The sequence below is a fragment of the Salvelinus namaycush genome, chromosome 12 (genome assembly GCF_016432855.1).
Source record: "Salvelinus namaycush isolate Seneca chromosome 12, SaNama_1.0, whole genome shotgun sequence".
Lineage (NCBI taxonomy): Eukaryota > Metazoa > Chordata > Actinopteri > Salmoniformes > Salmonidae > Salvelinus > Salvelinus namaycush.
Window position 1 is genome coordinate 36,255,038 of NC_052318.1, and position 25,492 is coordinate 36,280,529.

General features: G+C 40.7%; 1 protein-coding gene across 1 annotated transcript in view; it reads left to right on the top strand.

Moving 5' to 3' along the window:
* Window positions 1–22,335: 22,335 nt before the first annotated feature.
* Window positions 22,336–25,492, top strand: part of fam155b (family with sequence similarity 155 member B) — a 61,137-nt gene continuing 57,980 nt past the window's right edge. The window contains exon 1 of the mRNA XM_039004758.1: window positions 22,336–23,061. Within this exon, the coding sequence (XP_038860686.1) occupies window positions 22,336–23,061 (726 nt within the window). The remainder of the gene's footprint in view (window positions 23,062–25,492) is intronic.

The following is a 25,492-nucleotide window of genomic DNA, read 5'->3' on the forward strand; positions in this document are numbered from 1 at the left end:
AAGAAAAACTAACAGGTCTGTGAGAGCCGGAATTCTTACTGGTTGGTAGGTGATCAAATACTTATGTCATGCAATAAAATGCAAATGAATTACTTAAAAATCATACAATGTGATTTTCTGGATTTTTGTTTTAGATTCCGTCTCTCACAGTTGAAGTTTACCTATGTTAAAAATTACAGACCTCTGCATGCTTTGTAAGTAGGAAAACCTGCAAAATCAGCAGTGTATCAAATACTTGTTCTCCCCACTGTATATCATTTTTTTTAAATATATTTTTATATTTATAATTCTTATTTAGGTGGCTTCATAGCATATGTACGCACCACTTTCCATTTAAATTTTTTCGAATTTTTTGAAACATGTTCTTTTTTTCATTTCACTTCACCAATTTGGACTATTTTGTGTATGTCCATTACATGAAATCCAAATAAAATCCATTTAAATTACAGGTTGTAATGCAACAAAATAGGAAAAACGGCAATGGGGATGAATACTTTTGCAAGGCACTGTACTATAGAATTTTTTTCATGTGGGCACCGTGCCACAGTTACATTTCAAAGACCTCAAAGAGGGCGGTGTTTCGTGTGAAACCCCCGTGCTATGTTCTTATTGTGTTTCAGAGCCGTGTAATGGAGGCTGCTCTGACTGAGCTAATGGTACAGACGTGGTGCTGTAGCTGCAGGCTTTGCTATTTCAATACTAACTACTCTGCAAAACACTGCCCTGTTTGCCATACACGTAGACTCTCTCTAAAGTGCATTTACTGTATTATGGTGTTATGTGATTTTCACAAATCTTTTAGGCCATAGATAAAGCCAGAAGGGCATTATTTTCAGTGAATTGAAAGGAAATGTGCTTTTCTTTTCTTTATTTTGAGCTTGTCGTCCTCCAACTTTTGCACTCAAAATGGTAAACGGCTCAGACTCTGTTTTCCATTTTTCCAGAGAAGGACTGTGTCATTATTCTGTGTTGGCTGGGTGGTGGTGAGACACTGTGAATTTTGTGCTGGCACATTAGTCGTATGAGACAAGAAATGCTGTTTCTCATATTCTGTTGACGTGTCAAATGTACTTGCTTTTTCACATCCAATGAAGCTGAGCTCAAAAAAAGAAATGGATTTATGCTGACATTCTGTTCAAAAACCCACAAACCAATATGACGTGGTGCAGCAGCACATACAGAAGTCCAGAGCCTACCCTGTCAATGAATAAGAAGACAGACTAGTTCAGCAAGGAAAGACTGTTACTGCCATCTAATGGCTCAAAGAGATCAAATCGTTTTTCTTAGCCAATAACTGCTTCAATTAGCTATTATTTATTTCTGAAGATTTTTATTTTTATGTTTAGTTGCCTCTAATTTCACATTTAGCCTTTTAGTTTCCGCAAATGCTTATTTTTATATATCATGGTGTCTCAGGGGTTATTAAGATGGCCTCAAACTTCAGAATGACAGATATTTATTAAGTAGTACTTTAAACTATTTTTACTTTGCACCACTGTATAAAACAATAAGTTACAATGGCCTTACATTAATTAAGAATTGTTGGAAATCATAATATTTTAGAGAAAAGAAAGACTATAAAAGCTCAGTCCTTTTCTCTTTCTTAAGTGTCCACTCTTTCACTTCTGTTATGAGTGAAATGTGGTCTCTATCACAGGGCCGCTCTTGGAATTTGTACCCTGACGTTTTTTTTAGGGCAGGTTATCTCAGTGTGCAGCGACATAATTCTTAATGGCACAGGGTTGTGTTGCGTGACCCAGGTCAGTAGTCCACTCCAGACAGTGGGAAGAACTGATAAAATTTTAGGGGGGGGTAATGAATTACAGTTTAGGGCAGATGAGTGGCTCCTCTTATGATGTAATTCACCCTAAGTCCCCCCTACCTGCCAGGCATTACTCATCCTGACCCCTGACCCTTCAACTCTGTTATTCCAGGTCCTGTCAGAGAGAATGTGCTGAGTTGCAAGGAGCCTTATCTGCTAAGCCTGTTGAGTGTTTGTTTAAAGGCATGTCGATGATGATCCGGGAACAGCAAAATGAAAGTAAGAATGTACTGGGATAGTTCTAAAGGGATTTTTATTTTTCCTCAAACATGCAAATGCTGTGTAGGCATATACAAGTTCCAATGAATTCATGTTTCAATATGTTAGTAAATTATTTCATTATCATAGGCGTTTTATTACACAGTTACTGTAAATTCAAGTATATAATCTAATGTGTTCTAGCTTGACTGTACTGAGTTGTACATTATGTGATACCATTTCCGATTGAGGGAATGAATGTGGATGTTGAGTTAGTTTTTCCTTGCTTCACCACAGCAAAGAAAAGGGTAGCTCTGTTATTCAGCATCCTTTCCCACTTATAGAATGGCACTGGGTGGGGTGCAGCGCTGGATAAAAAACTAAAACAATGGCTGCCCATGTTGTGGTTGGCAGGCGGAACACTATCATTATCAAATCATTTATGTGACAACCGCCTGCCATCGACCAACATAGGAAGTATGATGAAAGCTATCATTAATAGAAGACCACAAGATGGTTATTGTTGGCCTTTTTTAGTTACAGAGGAAGTCAGCTTGTCATTGGAGTTGTTTTTTATGAAATGGGATAAATCTTTGTTGGAGATGGAATAAGTCATGTTGTCAGTCATGATGGCTGATACTTCACATAAAATACAATGCATCAGATTGTCTATTTTATAGAATCTGCATTATTACAAAGTGCAAAACAATCCGTTTTGAATTTTGATTAGAGCTTGTCTGCAATCATACATACAATTTTATAAATCTTCTGTGCACTGGCATCCATCTAACAATTCCCACAACTGTCATTAATGTAATAACTAGATGTTGGCTCCAGGTACAATGGCTGTTGGTCTATCGAGAAACAGCCTGGCAAATGATTCATTTTGCCAAGAGTAAGATAGTTCTGCTATTTTTCATGGGGCCGCTCCACACAGTATGTTACGAATGTTACGAATGATATATAGGTTTACACTACCACTGTGATTGTATGTATTTGTCCATACATGTTAACTGTTGATAAATATACATCTAGTTTCACAGATACAGTACATTTCTGAGAAGCATATTTAATCTCAGATATTTTAGTGTAGGGTCTTATGTGGATCGCACTAGCATTTTCACAGGTGCGGTGTTATCACCTGAGACCTGGAGCCATCACAAATCAAAAAGGCAGAGACTGAGAGCTTTGGCCCTCAGAGTATAAGGGCCTGAGGTGATTCACTCCATGGCTCAGCACTCTAGCCTATCACGTTACGCCAGCTCTCCAAACATACCAGGGCCATCTAAGCCTGCCAAAGGAAGTGTTATCTTACCTCACAGTTCAGCAAGTTTGGACTCCTCCACTTTCAGTACCCTCACCATCCCCTTAGCCTTCAGGAGTCTTTAAGGACTGAATCAGGATCAGCTTCTGAGGGACCTCTGGAAACACAAACCTCTGTGGCAGCTTAGACAGTTATCAGGAGCTGGGCTGAGACTGATACTAGCATTATGCCAGGTAGTGGTGGCTGACCCCTGACCTTGGAGTTTGAGACTGATCATTGGAGCTCTTGGGAGAGGCGGTGTATTATTCTAATTGAGAAGCAGAATACTGTTGATCTGCACGCACAGGACATTCATGAGTCTTCTTCTCGAGGGATGGATTACTCGGTCCTCACAACTCAGGCAGTCACCCTCTCCATTACACTCAATCCGTGTCCTTCTGACACACAGGGGGCAAATAACCAATGAATGTCCCCCATGATCTCTCAATGCACTGCTGTAACCCAAAGCCTATTGACAAACATTAGAGGACTGAATGTTCTCGATATATCTATTGACTGGATGTTCTCAGTGACGTGGGAAAGTTATTGATTGTCCACTGATCTGATTCACTGCTATTGGCCTTTTCTATTTTGGTTTCTGTCCATTATTTACCCAATAAATATTTACTTGTTTGTCCAGTAATTTGGCTATGTGTGGTTGTGTGTGGGCCCGAGGTTTGTTATGAGTGAGACCCTTGAGTCTTTAAGAGCAACTTCCTGAGAAAGGGAGTCGACAGCCACACTGATGGCAGGATGCTGCAACAAAACACCCACAGTCTTCCATCATCACCAACCCACTAACCATGTCGCCACAGAAACCAATGAGCCCTTAGCGACAATCAATGGTAATATGGGGAATCAAAACATAGGCCGTCTTTCATCTGGAGTCATATGCATAAATAAAGAAGTGTGTTCACCCGAAAGTATTCTCAACAGAGGAGGTTGGTGGCACCTTAATTTGAGAGAATGGGCTAGTGGTAATGGTTGGAGAGGAATAAGTGGAATGGTATCAAATACATCAAACACATCGTTTCCGTGTTTGATGCCATTCCATTTGCTCCGTTCTGGACATTATTGAGTCATCCTCCCCTCAGCAGCCTCCTGTGACTCAAGTATGTTTATAATCTGTTTTAGATGACATATCTAATGGTAATGACTTAGCCTTCCCACTGGGCACACGCTGGTTGAATAAACGCTGTTTCCACATCATTTCAATGAAATGACATTGAACCAACATGGAATAGACGTTGAACTGACATCTATGCCCAGTGGGTTTACTCTTTATTCCCCAACAACAAAAGATGTAACACAACACCACATCTGACAATGGTGGAGGCGTAAAACCACTCCATCATTGTCGCTGTCATTGTTTGATATGGCAGTCGTCTATAAAGAAATATAAACAACCATAGTAACCTCTTTATAGAGAAAGCATCTCTAAATCGAATCCACTCAAACATCTTAACTAGTGCAGCTAGAGGGTGCCAGGTTGAGTTTCATCTATATTAAGCTTTTAGTCAGTAATCGAAATGGAAAGGGAAAGGGGGATACCTATATCTTCCACATTTAACCCAACCCCTAAGCAGATAATTACCATCTCATTATTCCCCTTGTCCCCAGTCCAAGGCTCAGGGATTGATAAGATGCCTAATGATAGTACATCAAATCAAACTTTATTTGTCACGTGCGCCGAATACAACAAGTGTAGACTTTACCGTGAAATGCTTACTTACAAGCCCTTAACCAACAGTGCAGTTCATGAAGAAGAAAATATTTACCAAGTAGACTAAAATAAAAAGTAACACAATAAGAATATTACAAGAATATCAATGTAAATTGTCCGGTGGCGATTTTATGAATTGTTCAGCAGTCTTATGGCTTGGGGGTAGAAGCTGTTGAGGACTTTTGGTCCTAGACTTGGCATGACCATTATGTGCCTGTATTGTGGCCTTCTGGGAATGTGATGTGGAGTCTGTCTAAACTGAAGCACATCTCTAATATTTGAATTTCTTCCCAGTGCAGAACCGGAATCCTGACCTGCCTGACTCTGATGTACGATGCTGGCCCTGAGGTTGAAGCAAACCCGAACAGAACCCTTTTGTTCTGAGTGCATGGCCCCACACCATGGCCTAGCTGGTCATGAAGCTATCAGTGGTAAATATGTACACATCTCTCCGGGATCTGGTCGTGGTCTTCCAGACAGCTGATACCGCAGTGATATACTACAGAGCCCAAAGACATAGAGATATTTAGAGCACTCGGTGTCATAGGAAGGCCTCGATGATCATCAAGGACCTCAGGCACCCGAGCCACGATCTGTTCTCCCTGCTACCATCTAGCAGACGGAGACGGTACAGGTGTATTAGAGCCGAGACCGAGAAACAACAATCTCCAGGCCATCAGACTGTTGAACAGCCATCACTAGTCGGCTACCTGCCTGGTACTCTGCCCTGCACCTTGATACTAATGCTCCATGTACAGTATATAGAGTCATTGAATGCTGGTCACCTCATATTCTGTTTATATACTGTTGTTTAATCACTATGTATTTACATTATATACTGTATTCTCGACATAGCTCATCCTAATATACCTACTACTGTACATATCATTGCCTTTCCAAATGATATACTGCCTATACACACACCACGTATTTTCTATTCTGGATACTAACACATGCTCACTCTACTCTAGATTGTAAATTGGACTCGTTCTGTTTTTCCTTGATTTCCTGTTTTGATTATTTATGTAATTGTATTGTATTTGCGTGACTTTCTACTGCACTGTTAGAGCTAGTAACATAAGCATTTCGCTGCAACTGACATAAGTCCTGCAAATCTGTGTACACGACCAATAAACTTTGATTTGATTTGACAAAGGAAACATCACATGCATTTGTTTTGTGTTTCCACTTCAAACAAACTGTGGTGTTTGAGCTAGAGCGAGGAGGGGAGTGAGGAACTGCCCAGCACACTGTGCTTATATCAAAGAAAACTTCCTTCACAACACACCTCCCACCCTGTCACCCGCACACACACACACACACACACACACACACACACACACACACACACACACACACACACACACACACACACACACACACACACACACACACACACACACACACACACACACACACACACACACACACACACAAGAGGTTGGTGGCACATTCATTTGAGAGGACAGGCTTCTGGTAATGGCTGGAGTGGAATGTGTGGAATGGTATCAAATATATCAAACATGGTTTCCAAGTGTTTGATGCCATTCCATTTGATTCGTCACGGTCATTATAATGAGTCGTACTCCTCTCAGCAGCCTCCTGGGGCACACAGGCATGCACACACAACAACTTCTGACTTTTTCTTGCCCTCATTGTTTTTAAGAGTGGGGTTGAGTGTCCAAAAAAGCAGCCTTTACAGAGGAGTGAGAGTTCTATTTCACCATGTGGACTAGTGTCAGGAGGATATTGTACGAAGCCATATGCATCAATGACAGACTTGAAAAACACAATTAATTCACAGAAAATGCTGTCAGACAACTTTCCCAACCCCCATTAGGTTCTAAAAGGTCAGAGTTGACGTTTCGAGAAAAATGTAGTACTGTTTTCAAAATATACGCATTACAATGCATATACCTACAGTACTGTAACTGTCGTTGTGGCTAAACAGAGAGCAGTTTCATTTTGTCCCATTTGGAATTATTAGAAACTGACAGCATCACCCACTGTAGAATATGAATGTGTATACTTATTTTGTCATTACAAAATAATAATAGTTGATAACAGGCTTATTGTTACCTTACTTTTTCATAATTTCATAAAACGTTTTCATAATTGATATGGTTTCTATTGCCCTCTATTGGCTATGAACATGTACATTGTTGTTATAGAATTCCCTTACCAGCAGGGGGAACTGCAAAGCCATTTGTAGACCCTCTTCTGTGTTTGCAAACATTGCGCACAAGGGCGATGTGCGCAAGTTGGTGGGAGAACAAGGGGGAGTTCTTATAGAACGGCAGCAAAAAAAGTCTCTATTTACATGTTTCTTATGAGTGCATTTCACACTACTTTTGGATTATAATTGGATTTTAAGGCTAATATGAATGTCCTACTTAATATAATGTTTGTGTCATCATTGCAAATCAACTGCATTATAATTAAACACTTCAACTTCAAACAATAAATTGGCTCTTTGGCTAGCTTTTGCTACAACCTATATCAATGAGCGTTAGCATTGTAGCTAACAATTGCTGCATCCAAAATAGTTATTTTGAAAAGATCACAACCAAATATAATCTTAGCGACTGTTCAAGCAAAAATCAAAACATTTTTGTAAGCGTATGAGAACCCCAAAAGTGATTTTGTTTAGAAGTAATAAAAACGTACATCTAGGCTATGTTGAATGGGCGCAGATGGAAATGGCTTTCTTACTGTCGCCAATAGTAGTGCGCATCTTTGTGTGACATCAGTGTGATGTGTACTGGAAAGGGGTCTATAGTACTGGTATGTAGCCTGTCACCATATTGTCTATGGTTCCTTTCCTATGGTTGATTGAAATCATGTGGTATTGCAAGTGGCTTGTTAATGGAAGGCAGCATGTGGGATTTCAGTATAGGCAGGCAGAATCCTCATGTGAGATTAACATTTTCCTATAAATCATTGCATTGATGTCAGTTACAGATGTGCACAAATGTTTGGGCAACAGAAGCATATATATTCTGCCCTGTAGTTCCACTTTCTTTCCACTAATAGAGGTTGAAGCCATGTGCAGCTATACCATATCTGAATCAGGCATTTCTTGGCCATAGAAGTTACAGACAACTGCTCAATGCAAAGCCATGGAAACTGAAGGTTTATAATCATTTATTTTGGTTACCTTAAACTGATTGTGTGTGTGTGTGTGTGTGTGTGTGTGTGTGTGTGTGTGTGTGTGTGTGTGTGTGTGTGTGTGTGTGTGTGTGTGTGTGTGTGTGTGTGTGTGTGTGTGTGTGTGTGTGTGTGTGTGTGTGTGTGTGTGTGTGCGTGCGTGCGTGCGCGCGCGTGCGTGCGTGCGTATTGTAGAAACATGGTAATAACTCCTCTTTGAAACTGGGTAAATGAAAGGGAACTAGAGTCTCAGATTTCACATGATGCATATGCATCATATTCCGCATCCATCACAGGAAAGTCCTGACATCATGGAGGAAGAATTTTCTAATTCCATTTGGGCAATTGACCACAGATGCAGCCTTAAAAAGTACCATATTTCAATGAAGATAAATGTATATCCACTCTTATTATGTATTTAAGCACAAAATACTGTACTTTCATCTTCTGCCTTCCTTTATAATAATATACATAACTTTTCTGAGCGAGAAGGACTGATTGTGGAATTTACTGCTGGTGTTTTCCAATTTTACAGTAAAATGCAGAATGCATTGGCAGGAATATTAGGATAGAACCTATATGTATCTGTTTATTTATTTTCCCTTTCATGCTTCAACTATTCGCACATTGTTACAACATTGCCAATAATAAAGCATTTGAAATGTCTATCATTTTTTATTGTTTATTTCCCTTGTTTATTTCCCTTTGGTTTCTTGTCTTTTCACTTGCTTTGGCAAGTGAAATAGATAATAAACAAAAGTTAAAGAAACCATAGAAAATTAACAGTAAACTTTACACTCACAAAAGTTCCAAAGAATAGAGACATTTCAAATGTCATATTATGTCTATATACAGTATGGTAACAATGTGCAAATAGTTAAAGTGCAAATGGGAAAGTAAATAAACATAAATATGGGTTGTATTTACAATGGTGTTTGTTCTTCACTGGTTGCCCTTTTCTTGTGGCAACAGGTCACAAATCTTGCTGCTGTGATGGCACACTGTGGTATTTCACAGTCCCCAAATCAAAAACAAATTCAAGAAAATGTACAGTATTATATAGAGACATTATTGCATGGAACTTTGTTCCATCTCAAATTGCTCAAATAAACAGCAAACTTGGTTTCAAAAAACAGATAAAGCAACACCTTACGGCACAACGCCTCTCCCGTATTTGACCTAGATAGTTTGTGTGTATGTAGGCTACGTGTGCCTTAAAAAAAAGTTCTGTCCTTGAGCTGTTCTTGTCTATTAATGTTCTGTATTATGTCATGTTTCATGTTTTTTGTGGACCCCAGGAAGAGTAGCTGCTGCTTTTGCAACAGCTGATAGGGATCCTAATAAAATACCAAATACCAAAATAGATATGGGAGTTTATCTCTCTCAATAGCAAGGCTATGCTCACTGAGTCTGTACATAGTCAAAGATTTCCTTAATTTTGGGTCAGTCACAGTGGTCAGGTATTCTGCACGGTGTACTCTCTGTTTAGAGCCAAAGTAATTATCTCTTTGTTTTCTCATGATTTGGTTGGGTCTAATTTTATTGCTGTCCAGGGGCTCTGTTTGTGTTTGTGAACAGAGCCCCAGGACCAGGTCGCTTAGGGGACTGTACTCCAGGTTCATCTCTCTGTAGGTGATGGATTTGTTATGGGAGGTTTGGAAATCGCTTCCTTTTAGGTGGTTGTAGAATTTAACTGCTCTTTTCTGGATTTTGATCATCGTGTATTGACCTAATTCTAACACTCAGGGCTCCCAAGTGGCGCAGCAGTCTAAGGCACTGCATCTCAGTGTTAGAGGTGTCACCATAGACCCTGGTTCGATTCCAGGCTGTATCATAGGGCGGCGCACAATTGGCCCAGCGTCGTCCGGGTTAGGGTTGGCCGATGTAGGCCGTTATTGTAAATAAGAATTTGTTTTTAACTGACTTGCCTAGTTAAATTTAAAAAATCTGCTCTGCATGCATTATTTGGTATTTTAGGTTGTACACGGTTTCACTCTCAACAACATCTATCCAAAATAATCCCAGTGCATTTATATTGTCTTATTTTGGACCTGCCTTCCTGCCTTTGGGATAACAACTCCCATTGTTAGGGCGGAGACATGAGCATCTTGTCATTATATACAGATCTCCGGATGGATACACAGCCTGCTACTTTAGGTTAGATGCACACATACCGCACACAACACAACGATGAGGGACAGAGACAGTTTGTGAAAGTATGCCTTATCTACGTACTTTGAAGAACTAGTGCTGCATACTTAGGTAGGCTAGCTAAATAGAATGACTAAAGGCAGTACAATACAGTAAAAGCAGTACAGTATGGGGAGCACTGTCTGAGCAGAGATGAGATGATTACTTTTAAGGAATAAAAAATAATAAAGTCATCACATAAAAATAAAGTAATATACACAACTGAAATATTGTAATATTTTATAATAATTTCCTATTTTCTTATTGACGTCTACCCAATGTGGACCTGATTGAATGTTCACTATTTTGGCCTTTGGAATTTCCATTAAAAAGCTCTAAAATCTTTGTACTGTCATTATTTCATAATGCATTTAATGTTGAAAAAAATTATCAAGACCGAAATCGAAAAACCTGGATTCTTTTTTAATAATCTTACCGAAACCGAACCAACCTCAAAAAGCACTAATCGCTCAGCACTACTACATATAGTAGTGCACCACCATCACACTGCATTAAAATGTATTGCACAAGTTTATGCTTTACTGGCATGGGGACAATTCTAGAGCACATTCAACAGCCAAATTCATGTATCTTCTTTACACCAGTCATCTGTGGCCGACCAGTTATTTAGAAATCACTACTGTGCAGTGGCGTGCCGTGGGCCTGGGGCCTGGGCCTTCAGTGAGGTACTACACAGTCCCACCCGAATTAATCCACCTCTTATTACCATCATTATGATGCCATGGCTCTAGACACTATACATTTAGACAGAAACGCAGTATAACCAGGCGTTGCGTCACCTTGAAATTGACAAATTGACATTTTTGGGTAAACAGTGTTTACCCAAAAACATGACACAATCAATGAGTCTTTTCAATATTTCCCTTCACCTTTTCATTGTGCAGCTCCGTTGCCCTGCGCGCTTGTTCTTTGAGCTGTAGATCCACTCCGGTGTCCCCAAAAGTTTTCAAAAGCACCATTGCTTGTAAGTGCCCAGCCGTACTTTGGTGTCTCGTTGCTGCCTTGGTTAGACAACTCAAGTTTGCAAAGCCAGTGTGGCTCCAAACACCAAATCGATCACTTGCAAATAATAGGCATTCCCAGCAGTACAGTTTGCAGTGCTTCTCGGAGCCTGTGAGCCATTGACAGCGCTCGTAGTTGAAACTTTGAAAGTGGCGAGCGAACGAACCCCTTTCCCGCCTGTGACAGGCTTTGTGGCGTCGGGCGACCTCTCCTTACAATGTCTAACTTTTCTTGAAAAGTTCGTCTTGAGAATGGCGTTATAATTATATCCTCGACCAAATCGATATCTTCTCCTCCTTCCGCCATTGTGGGTTGAAAAAACAGCTTAGTAGTACGCGAATTAATTTGTTTATCAAATTCAGTTTCCTAGATCTGCATAGACCTGCCCATAGGACCTGCCTCTCAATATTGGTAATCCAATCAAAAGACGTGCACGCACTACGCCTGCTAGCTGGCTCCTGTGTAACACTGGAGCCAGGCAGCAGGCGTACAATAGCCAACTCTAAAGCTGATTGGTTGACACTAAATTTTCATTTCCATTCACTATAAGCTACAAGCGCCCGCACTGTTGATTCTGAAGGCCTGAGGGCAGATTTTAGACCCCTGGCAACACATGATGGCTGAATATGATTGGATAAAAGATCTAACATAAAGACCAGCCCTCCAAATCTCAACCTGGGGCTGGAAGCAGTGCAACCAAGAGGAAAGCTATGAAATGAAGAGTATAACTCTTACTCTGGGGAATAATTTAATACATATTTGTGGGAAAATATATTTAAAAAAAAATTATATTCTGATGATGTTTAGGCCAGCAGAGAAGGCCTTGCAGGCCCTGACGGCCCACCACTGCTACTGTGAAACCACAAGGGCAGGAGAGGTGTCCTCTGTAAAATTTCTATGGCATGGCTTCATATACTCAATCTGTGGCCCAAAAAACTATTCCAGGATTTGTGAGGATTGAATGCTCTTTCACTAGGGAAGCAGGGGGGGAAATAATGTTTGAAAAAAATCCAGGTTAACGCACTAAAGAAATGTAATAAAGCATGGGCAATGTTTGAAGCAGCACGCCATGTTAAAACAACTAGGGTCTGTAGCTGGCAGGTTACCAGGGCAGATGGTTCTTATTTAACCTTTGATCTTGATGCCAAGGTCTGTCATAAGAAAGCCCATTCTCCCCATCTGCTGGTGACAAGGTCTCATCTTTAAAGCCTATTTGACAGAAGAGAGGTGAGACACATGTTCATGTGCATTACAGGGTTAGCTACCCTATACAGTCTGATCTCCCATGGATAACATGGCGTTTATACAATAGGCTGTTTTCTGACTTCAGAGACGTGTTGTAAAATGTCTTTGTCCAAATGGTCTGATTTGCGCAGAGCTTGAACATGCATGTCTGTCTCTCCAATCCAGTGGCGATTTTAGCACGTAAATCTTGGTGCAGCAGACTCCCAAAATGTATTTTGTGATGCATGCCAGCAAAGCCACTACACAACACAACACTAAATAATACATTAATTGCACTATAATGGTGACAAACAGTTACCACAAACTGTTAGGGCCTACATAAAGCTGTCCCAACAGCAGAGTCCCAAAAGCAGTCCCAACAGATGTCCCAACACTTTACCACTGCTACACCTGGCTATCAGCGGAGCCTTGTCTGGCAGCGAAACAGTTCATTCAGCCTCATTTACTGATGTGGCTGACTTGCTTAAACAAATGTGGTTTCTACTGAAAATTGAGATGTACAAACTATGGCATAAGGGGACGACGAGCAGATAAGAGGCAATCCGTAATTTGGATTAAGACATAAATGAGCAAGCTAGGACGGACGTAGTCAATATAACTATTTGTTCAGCACTTAACCCTAACCCTAACCCTAACCCTACAGCGACAGAATTCAGAACATGGGCCGTTCTTACAGTATTCTCCCTGTACACCAAGTCAGAACCGTAGGATAAATAAAGGGGGCAGATAAGCAGACAATGAAAGCTCTTACAATATTCGATGATTACATTTCTCTAAAATAGGTTATAGGCTACATGTGCACCACCAAGTGAGAAAAGTAGGCTAAATTATGTGGTGGGAAATGGATCTAATTATTAGGGTGAGGCACATGGGCTACTAACAGCTTACTACACAACATACATTTAGTATTACTTTCTTAGCTACAGTATACATATCTCCCTGGCATATTACATAATTTATGCTGCAGCATACAATACATTTTTTGACTCACCTTGTTGTGCTGTGCTCACTTGAACAGGAAGGTGGCGCATCAGTCCTTCACAGGCAAATTTTGTCATCAAACTTTGTCATCAGAGTATGGCATTTTCTGGATTTATGGTGCTTTCAAGATCACTGGGAACTCTGAAAAAACAAGGTTGAATCATGAGGACGTCAGTGATCTTCAAGTTAGAGCTCTAGAAAGAGACCAGAGTTCCCGACTTGCAATTCCGAGTTGGATGACTGTTCAAAACGTATTTTCCCAGTCAGAGCTCATTTTCGTCGAGTTCCCAGTTGTCTTGAACACGGCAGAAGTCATGCTGGATTGACAGCATGGCCACTGTTGAATGTTTATCCTTTTAAGCTTGGAAAAGAGACCCTTAAACCCAGACTTGGACCACACACCCACTCCACTGAATAGCAGGCTAGTGATTGCTTTGCAATGCTTGCAGTTAACCAATGATTCCTTCCAAACCATTCATTGTTGAGTTTGCGATTTCCAACTCGTTGTGTAATGTTTATGTCCAATGGCCGATGAGCACCGATACGTTTTATCTATAATTTCTCTTCATTATTTGTTTTCATATGACAAGGATTGTAAAAGATTTGCCAGTAGATTGTTGAGTTGATGCATGATGATGACTGCTTGTCTAGCTTGCTAGCTAAGATTTTGAAGGTATGATGTTGACATGATCAGTCCAATCAAATCTACTGTAGATATAACGTGATTTGACGTAATTTTATCTGTAGCCAATTACCTTGAGCCTTCTTGGATGGGAAATTCTAATGTAACTCCATGGCAGCACCCAAGGGGCTTGAATTTTCGAGCTATACTCGTACATTTTGTGGTGACGTAGTGTCCCCATGAGTGACAGAACACTGAGCAAATCATGGTGCAACTAGAGAACATTACCCACCCCTATGCTCCGTATTTTCCACTGGCTGCCCCACCACCACAGAAAGCACTGAGCTAGGCTGAAAGTCCTGCATTTTGGAGTTGCCTTACTCAAGAAAGCAAAAAAGAGACCAAGTTTGTATGTGACTTTATTCACTTTATTAATTTTTTTAAATATAATTTGCAAACTGTTATGTACTAATTCCAAAATAACATGCAAAACATGAAAAAAAATGAGGGGTGCTCATTGCTCCAATCAGAATTAGTTCCTATAGGGTAGAGACATGACCATTACAACTGTTTCTGGATGAGGATAGTGCAGACTAAATAAAAATCAGATGCAAAACTTTGGGGAGCCTGTGTGAGATTCTGTACTTTTGCTTGAGATACTGTATTGTCAAAATGTCTGCTTGTTACTAGTTAGATATGCCTGCTGAAAACAAAGCAAAAAACTGTTCATACTTCTTATTTTTATTATTCCGCTAACCTCGTCACCAGGATCGAATTGCTGCCGCATATAGCCTGGTAACATTGTGCAATCAAGTGGCACTCGAAAGGAGTGTGTTTAAAATCGAGGCAGGAGAGGGAGCGAGCCTGCTACGGCTGTATTAGATGGAACCATATGATTTTTTGGAAGCACAATTGATTCTGAGTTCCGGCATATAAAGTCCTCGAGCATATAAAGTCTGTCAAAACAATTTCTAAGATGCGCACTTTCAGATTTTCTGAACTCATGTCCACTTTCGCTGCTTGTGCTTTGAAGTCCACAATGTAGGGGGGAGGTTATACAGGTTATATTCGATGGCGATGGACTGAGAGATCAGTCAATTAAAACTAGTGCTTGTTTCGTTCGCTCCTGCCATAGACTTCCAGTCAAATCCCGTTCTGAGGCGCTGTGAAACCAGACGGTTCGACAGAGAGAGAGCCGGCTGGTGAACTAGATTATTATTCCACTGGAACCTGTAGCGTCAAAATCGTAAAAGCTACCAACACCAAAACAACTTTAAAATGTCCAGACAACCACTGGTAGGTGTGCTTGAAAAAACTTTTTTATACTACTTATACTTTTCACACTACAAACATTATTTGCATAATTTCCAATACATTCCAGGTGCCATAGACTTGAATGGGAAAAATTCAGGTCACTGCTAGTCTTCGACCATTTAATCTAGAAACACCATCAAACGTTAAAATGTGCAGACCGGTCTGGAATAGTGTGCTTGTATACAGCTTTTTCATACCATTTATACAAAAATAATGTACATAAAAGCTCCATAGGCTTGAATGGGAAGTATTTGAATTCCCTCTGCTCTTGAACCGTTAAAGATACGAACACCAAACAAATGTTTACATGTGCAGACTGACTCAACTTAAATTGCTTGTCAAAAGATTGTTGATGCTATTTATTCATTTTGAACTATAACTGTCTTAAATTAGCATAAAGGTTCCATAGACTTCAAAGGCACAATTTTATTCAACACAGCGTTGTGCTACCATTCCTACTTCATAAACTATAAAGCTCGTCTTATCCCCACTCATTTCAATTGCGGAATGCGGGCTCCAACATTCTAAGCTGAAATCACTGCCATGAAACTCAGAATGTTCAGACTAAAACATATTATATGTCTTAGTTTGTGACTCACTCTAACCTATTATACTAGCTACTAACCCACTATCATAGCTCCACACCTACAAAACACCCAAAATAGGTCACTATAACTAACACATAGCCTATGAAAAACCTATTACTACTACCATTACTACTGCCGACACTACCACTACTATTTCACAACTATAAATACTTCAAGACTTGCAAACACACCACATTTACTGAAGTAAATGTAATTTTGTAGTTGTCTATTTGATCCACTTCAATAACATTAATACACAACAAGTTATACAAAACATGTGCCTGTTAATTAGCTATACTGTTATTAAAAGCACTTTGCTAATATTAAATTCATATATAGCTTATGAGACAGTTTATGAGTCACTTTCATTATTTCTCCAGCAGGTGTCACTGTACTGCAAAAAGAAGTGTGCTTAGTTAGGTCAATGGTTGAGTTACTGAATACCTGATTCACACTATATATACTGTACTGTATAAATTCACACTGTTCTGCCTTTGTTGGACTATGGTGATATTCCTTTACATGAATATCCCAGGCTTACACGTACACACTAGAAACACGTTACCATGCTGCTCTAAGAGTTTTAACAAACACAAGGCCTCTTACACATCACTGTACCTTCTATCAGTTAGCAGCATGGTCATCCTTAAACAGACTAACTGATACATGTTTGTTTATAAGCCATTTTAGGGCAGTACCAGTCAAAAGTTTGGACACAACTACTCATTCAAGGGTTTTTCTTTATTTTTACTATTTTCTACATCTGGAGAACAACAGTGAAGACATCAAAACTATGAAATAACAGCTATGGAATCATGTAGTAACCAAAAAACTGTTAAACAAATCAAAATTCAAAGAAGCCACCTTTTGCCTTGATGACAGCTTTGCACACTCTTGGCATTCTCTCAACCAGTTTCACCTGGAATGCTTTTCCAACAGTCTTGAAAGAGTTCCCACATACGCTGAGCACTAGTTGGCTTCTTTTCCTTTACTCTGCGGTCCAACTCATTGGGTTGAGGTTGGGTGATTGTGGAGGCCAGGTCAGCTGATGCAGCACCCCATCACTCTCCTTCTTGGTCAAATAGCCCCTACACAAACTGGAGGTGTGTTGGGTCATTGTTCTGTTGAAAAACAAATGATAGTCCCGCTAAGCGCAAACCAGATGGGATGATGTATCGCTGCAGAATGCTGTGGTAGCCATGCTGGTTAAGTGTGCCTTGAATTCTAAATAAATCACAGACAGTGTCACCAGCAAAGCACCCCCACACCATCCCACCCCCTCCTCCATGCTTCATGATGGGAACCACACATGGGGAGATCATCCATTCACCTACTCTGCATCTCACAAAGATACGGCGGTTGGAATCAAAAATCTCAAATTTGGACTCATCAGACCAAAGGACAGATTTCCACCAGTCTAATGTCCATTTCTCGTGTTTCCTGGCTCAAGCAAGTCTCTTCTTATTATTGGTGTCCTTTAGTAGTGGTTTCTTTGCAGCAATTTCACCATTTAGGCCTGATTCACTCAGTCTCCTCTGAACTGTTGATGTTGAGATGTGTCTATTAATTGAACTCTGTGAAGAATTTATTTGGGCTGCAATTTCTGAGGCTGGTAACTGTAATGAACTTATCCTCTGCAGCAGAGGTAACTCTGGGTCTTCCTTTCCTGTGGCGGTCCTCATGAGAGCCGGTTTCATCACGGCGCTTGATGGTTTTTGTGACTGCACTTGAAGATGATGTATTGATGATGCATTCACTATTATTCTACAATGTAGAAAATAGTAAAATAAAGAAAACCCCTTGAATGAGTGGGTGTGTCCAAACTTTTGACTGGGACTGTATATAAGCACTTTACTCACCCTACAGAGTCATGGACATTACCGTCTGATATCACAGAGCTGTAAATCTCAATGTGACTTCTCTGGTTAAATAAAGTATAAATAAAAAATCTATAAAAATATAGGACTGAGCCGAACCGGCTCTGATATTTTTTCTTTTAACATTGTCCTTTCCAGCATAGTTCCAGCAGCTAAGGTGGATGCGTAACCAGGACCTAGCCTAGGCCAGCACAGTTCGGCTCAACATTTACTTGGCTCAGTTTGCCCTATAGTGTGAATCAGATTGAAATCTACATGTATTATATGACATTTAAGCAAATACCTTCTGTTATTGCATGTGACAAATGTATATAGCAGCCCAGGATCAGTCTAACAATGAGTAAAACAGATACTTGATACCTTTGGGACAAGAAACAGACTAAATTATACTTAATTATAGAAACTGGTTGCAAGTAATCTTATTTAATCCATTGATTTAGCTAATGGGGGAGTTATTTTGCTTGCATTATTACAGTATATAGTGAGCAACAATTCTAAAACAATCTAATTTGTGCAGTAAAATTGAGCTTACTTTCTTGTGGACCTAAGGATGTCTTTACAATGCAAACCTGCATTGAAGAGAAATTACATTTTTCCAGTGCCAACATAATTATGAGTGTCTATAGAGATGACTAGTCCTTCTCAATTTATTCACTTAAATGTCATATACATTTAACAAAAATGTGTTTTCAATACAATATAAGGCTTGATCTACATAGTTGTTTTCTTCAGCGAGCAGGCCTTTCTAATCGACCTGGCCCGGGTATCCTGGAAGGATATTGACCTCATCCCGTCAGTAGAGGATGCCTGTTTTTTGTTTTTTTAAATGCCTTCCTCACCATCTTAAATAAGCATGCCCCATTCAAGAAATTTAGAACCAGGAACAGATATTGCCCTTGGTTCTCTCCAGACCTGACTGCTCTTAACCAACACAAAAACATCCTATGGCGTTCTGCATTAGCATCGAACAGCCCCCATGATATGCAACTTTTCAGGGAAGTTAGAAACCAATATACACAGGCAGTTAGAAAAGCCAAGGCTAGCTTTTTCAAGCAGAAATTTGCTTCCTGCAACACAAACTCAAAAAAGTTCTGGGACACTGTAAAGTCAATGGAGAATAAGAACACCTCCTCCCAGCTGCCCACTGCACTGAGGATAGGAAACTCTGTCACCACCAATAAATCCACTATAATTGAGAATTTCAATAAGCATTTTTCTACGGCTGGCCATGCTTTCCACCTGGCTACCCCTACCCCGATCAACAGCACTGCACCGCCCACAGCAACTCGCCCAAGCCTTCCCCATTTCTCCTTCTCCGAAATACAGTCAGCTTATGTTCTGAAAGAGCTGCAAAATCTGGACCCTGACAAATCAGCCGGGTTAGACAATCTGGACCCTTTCTTTCAAAAACTATCTGCCGAAATTGTTGCAACCCCTATTACTAGCCTGTTCAACCTCTCTTTCGTGTCGTCTGAGATTCCCAAAGATTGGAAAGCAGCTGCGGTCATCCCCCTCTTCAAAGGGGGGGACACTCTTGACCCAAACTGCTACAGACCTATATCTATCCTACCCTGCCTTTCTAAGGTCTTCGAAAGCCAAGTCAACAAACAGATTACCGACCATTTCGAATCCCACCGCACCTTCTCCGCTATGCAATCTGGTTTCAGAGCTGGTCATGGGTGCACCTCAGCCACGCTCAAGGTCCTAAACGATATCATAACCGCCATCGATAAGAGACATTACTGTGCAGCCGTATTCATCGACCTGGCCAAGGCTTTCGACTCTGTCAATCACCACCTTCTTATCAGCAGACTCAACAGCCTTGGTTTCTCAAATGATTGCCTTGCCTGGTTCACCAACTACTTCTCTGATAAAGTTCAGTGTGTCAAATCGGAGGGCCTGTTGTCTGGACCGCTGGCAGTCTCTATGGGGGTGCCACAGGGTTCAATTCTTGGGCCGACTCTCTTCTCTGTATACATCAATGATGTCACTCTTGCTGCTGGTGAGTCTCTGATCCACCTCTACGCAGACGACACCATTCTGTATACTTCTGGCCCTTCTTTGGACACTGTGTTAACAACCCTCCAGACGAGCTTCAATGCCATACAACTCTCCTTCCGTGGCCTCCAACTGCTCTTAAATACAAGTAAAACTAAATGCATGCTCTTCAACCGATCGCTGCTTGCACCTGCCCGCCCGTCCAGCATCACTACTCTGGACGGTTCTGACTTAGAATATGTGGACAACTACAAATACCTAGGTGTCTGGTTAGACTGTAAACTCTCCTTCCAGACTCACATCAAACATCTCCAATCCAAAGTTAAATCTAGAATTTCGCTTCCTATTTCGCAACAAAGCATCCTTCACTCATGCTGCCAAACATACCCTCGTAAAACTGACCATCCTACCGATCCTCCACTTCGGCGATGTCATTTACAAAATGGCCTCCAATACCCTACTCAATAAATTGGATGCAGTCTATCACAGTGCCATCCGTTTTGTCACCAAAGCCCCATATACTACCCACCACTGCGACCTGTACGCTCTCGTTGGCTGGCCCTCGCTTCATACTCGTCGCCAAACCCACTGGCTCCAGGTCATCTACAAGACCCTGCTAGGTAAAGTCCCCCCTTATCTCAGCTCGCTGGTCACCATAGCAGCACCCACCTGTAGCACGCGCTCCAGCAGTTATATCTCTCTGGTCACCCCCAAAACCAATTCCTCCTTTGGCCGCCTCTCCTTCCAGTTCTCTGCTGCCAATGACTGGAACGAACTACAAAAATCTCTGAAACTGGAAACACTTATCTCCCTCACTAGCTTTAAGCACCAGCTGGCAGAGCAGCTCACAGATTACTGCACCTGTACATAGCCCATCTATAATTTAGCCCAAACAACTACCTCTTCCCCTACTGTATTTATTTATTTAGCTCCTTTGCACCCCATTATTTCTACTTTGCACATTCTTCCACTGCAAATCTACCATTCCAGTGTTTTACTTGCTATATTGTATTTACTTCGCCACCATAGCCTTTTTTTGCCTTTACCTCCCTTATCTCACCTAATTTGCTCACATTGTATATAGACTTATTTTTCTACTGCATTATTGACTGTATGTTTGTTTTACTCCATGTGTAACTCTGTGTTGTTGTATGTGTCGAACTGCTTTGCTTTATCTTGGTCAGGTCGCAATTGTAAATGAGAACTTGTTCTCAACTTGCCTACCTGGTTAAATAAAGGTGAAATAAAATAAATAAATGTGCAGAACCATAGAGATTAGGATTATTGTGAGGATTGATTATTATTATTATGCAATACATATTATGGTTAGTTTTTTTTGTTGGTATTATTATTGTGACACACTTTAGTACTAGTAGCCTAGCCAGGCAGTAATAGAAGGACTACAGTAGCAATTGATGACAATCAGTACCACTCTAAAATATGGTGAGGGTGGTTTCTCTGTGGGGAAAACACTATCAAAGAAGTGTAAAATGAAATGAACTAACGTTTAATGATCTTCTGACCTCACATTTTTGGGGTTGTAGTATATCACCACACTCAACATCATCTAAATCCGTTACCATGGCATATTATTTTACAACATATGAATTGTCACATTTATCTATAGTCACATTAAATATTTTCTTGCGAACCAGATGAATAACGTGGTGTTTAATCTCTATCCTTAAATGCCTCCTGGGGTAAAGCTGTCCAGCGAAAGGAATGAATGAAAGCTGGGGAATGAATGGAGCTTGCGTTAATGGGGATGTAAGAGATGTGGAACCACAGGGGCGACGAAGAGCGCAGGCGCCCCAACCCCCTTCAATTAAAAAATCTCAAGGTTTTCTGTGCAAAACCGAAGATGGCGACAGACTAAACGAGACTATCAAGGAGGGAGAAGATGAGAGGCAAATGTAGCTTTTTTTTCATCAGAAACGGAAGAAAAAATAAATCATTGTGTCATGTTTGAGGATGACAGATATAGAATAAAGATTTCGTTTTTGTACATACTATGCGTTTCTTGTGTGATGCTGCACCGGTGCTGGAGGTGTCAGTAGGATTTCGCAATATGTTACAATTTTGGGTGTATAGGGAATATTATGCCGGACGTTATCTATTTGCGATGGATCATTGTAAAAATTAGACGCCAGGGTTTGGAGCTGGATTGATTTCTTGACACAACAACTTGGGGAAAATTCTTCCCATCACCATGTTGCAAACGAGGTAGGTGACATTGTTTGGGGGATAGCCTATATTGCAGAGGTGAAAAACCCATCTGAGATCGCTTTTGTCTCCCCCCTAAAATATGATCAGGGGTGCTTGGATGTTTCGAAGGGAAGATGACGCCGTGTTAAAAATCTGTTGTGCACCCAAACAAAACGACAAACCCTGTGCCGATTCCGAGAGGGTACAGAAATGGCGAATGTCTTTGGCATCCCTATTATTTTTCACTGTCCTTCTCTCTGATCACCTCTGGCTGTGTGCTGGAGTTAAACTGAGGTCCAAGGATAGGAGCAACCGCAAAATCTGGAGTAACGCGACTGACGGGGTCCACCCGGCTCTAAATGAGGAGAAATTTGGTATTTTTCTAAGCAATTTCACCAAATCCGCTGCTCCAAGTCCTCATTGCACTGATTCTCATAGCCACCACACTCACCTGGAGTCAGCCTGCACCACGTTGTATCAGCAAAAAAATGGCTTTGGGTCCTCTTTCTCAACTCCATCAACGTTCTCGTCACAGATGTTACTTGATTATTTTAGGAATTTCAGCCTTTCTTTTTGTGATTCTTACACCATCTCCGACTTACTGTTGGGGATGTCAAGCCCAGACAGTTTGAATTGCAGTCTTCAGAACATGGTTTTGGATTTGTTTAGAGGCGGTGGGGATGACGAGGATGTCTGCAGCATCTGTATCCAGGCGTACATGCGGCTGGACCAACACGCTCAGGAAAAATATGAAGAGTTTGACTTCTTCTTTCTCAAGTATTTATCGGAGGATTATTCCGTCCGATCCCACACAGAAGACTGTAAGGTAAGATCAACTTGTACATCCTGTCATAAGTGCATTTTACCTTGTAATGGCTGTTTTATTCAGCAGGGAGCTATGGGCGGAACGGTAAAAGCTCCTTCGTCTTCAGGCTACAGAAGACACATTTACACACAATAAATTATTTCAGGTGACTAATTACACAGACAAAGTACCGTATGCCTACACAATACCTCTTATGAATGTTTTCCATCTGAAACAATTTATTTGCTCATTCATGAACAGGCCTACTGTATGTGAATATTCATACTGAATTCATGAATAGCCTATGAATATAATAATACATGTGGTTCATGGTTGTATAATATCTACCTATAGCAGATGTTTGTTTCCTTGTGCTTCTATAACAAAAATCATGTTAATAGTGTTTTGTTTTTCATGCCACTTCTCAGCTCTGGTATCTTGCCACCTGTGTGTCGAGCTGTGATGATGTCACCCCTCTGTGCCCTCTCTGGGTTGTCTGGCAGAGCCTTTGATGTTCCACTACCTCACAGCACAGGGATGTCTGTGGTGAGGGGTATTTATGAGTCATATTGGACCACAGTCAGACTCTTTGCCCTGGTTGGTGTTGATAGAGCCATGATGCCTTAGGTGTTTCCCAAGTCTCTAATGAGAGCTCGGGCAACCAGGATTTCCTAAGGCTTTGAAACTACTCTGTTTCCGGGTGGCACATGTGGAAAGAGGTGTCACTGAGCTGTAGCCTATTGACCCACAGCTGTAGGTTTAAGAACAGCCCTGATGATAAGAGAGACAGTGCTTCCAGCAAACAGAAGATGTACACTACATAGAGCAAAGGTAATATTATCTGATGGTTGTCATAAGGTTTTGACCTATGAATGTTCTAAAAACTTGGAAGGCTGAACTAACATCCATTTAAAAGATTCCATGCAGAAACAACACAGGCAAAAAGGCCACAGGCACACTCAGGGATTTTCAATGAGTGATGGATTTACTTGTGCATATTAACCAACCGTTATTAGAATGTTATTACACAGGTATAAGAGAAACACTACATTTAAAATATATATAGATGAGATTATCATATTTTGAAAACTTCAGATAACATCCACGTTTTCTTGCTGGCTGCCAAGCCATCCAACGCCTTGCAAAGTAACAACTTCATGTAATGTTACCTTGTTATCAAATGAAAATGTTAGAAGTTATCCAGAGTACAATTGATTCCACACATACACTTAATTCTGCATATGCACACCCCAGCGGTAGAAGCTACCCTATCCTAAGGCTACTAATTGGTTCCCAGGTGCTGCATATCAAAAACAAGCACGGCACCCTGTCTTCTTCTTAAACAAGACTGTCTTGACATTTTGTCTCAAGGTCACCTTTTGTAGAGCACATCAGTTGCCCTTCAAGTGTCAACTAAGAAACACCTGTCAACTAAGGAGACCTATCCATGCGGCGCTGCGCTGTGCTGAGGTGACATGTGTCATGAGTTTACTCATGTCCCATGCCCTGTTGTCCCCACTTACATCCTCTATTATGGTATTTTCTCACAAATGTCCCAAATGCACAAAAACTATTTTAAATAGAAAAAAAGATTTGATGTATTCCTGTATTAAAATACCAGATTAGTATTTCAGGAATGTATGTACAGTAAGCCCATTAATGTAATAGAAAACCACATGGCTTCTGCATTTTACTAGTTAACAAACAAAAGGGTCTATTTCTATGTGAGTAGGGACACGAACTGAAACATTTTGGGCCGGAAGAGGTTGCTGTCAGTGTCAATTAGTTCTCACATGTCTCATCTCCTTCGCTGTGGATATTCTTGTTTATATGATCATACACTGGGCTTATGTTGGTTGTAGAGCTTAAAATATGGAGACAGATAGAAGGTGACAGCCCATACAAGCTAATTCCTCATCTTTCCTCTTATGTAGGCTAGAGATGCTGTTATTTCAGACAGCCTCTCCAGGCCCTTGTCCAAAACTCCTAAAAGCCTTCCCCTGTTTGACAGAATTGTTGCTCTTTCCAAGGACAAACATTTTGCTCACAGTGTGACCTTACAGATCAGTCTTCTTTGGTGACGGGACACACAGTGATCCTTCGGGCATAACTGTTATTGATGGTGTCAACCTCTTGGTGGGGTCAGCTACAGATCATTTTCAGTTATGTTTTAACATTGCTAGTGCCAAGTCGTAGCTCCTCCCTCTAGGATGTAATGTATCCCCTGGCTACTACTTTACACACATGAATGGACACATTTCATAGGTGCAGTGGATTAGAAGGGGATTGTCAGTCTAATGCTTGACTCATACACATTTACTCTTAAAACTGCTTTGTGTTTTGTAAAACTACTCTGTCCATACAACTATGAATTGTATAGTTCACATTTTTCCAGTTCAGTTTAACCTGTAGGCCTATCCCAGTTGTTTTCCTATTACCATATCATTATCAG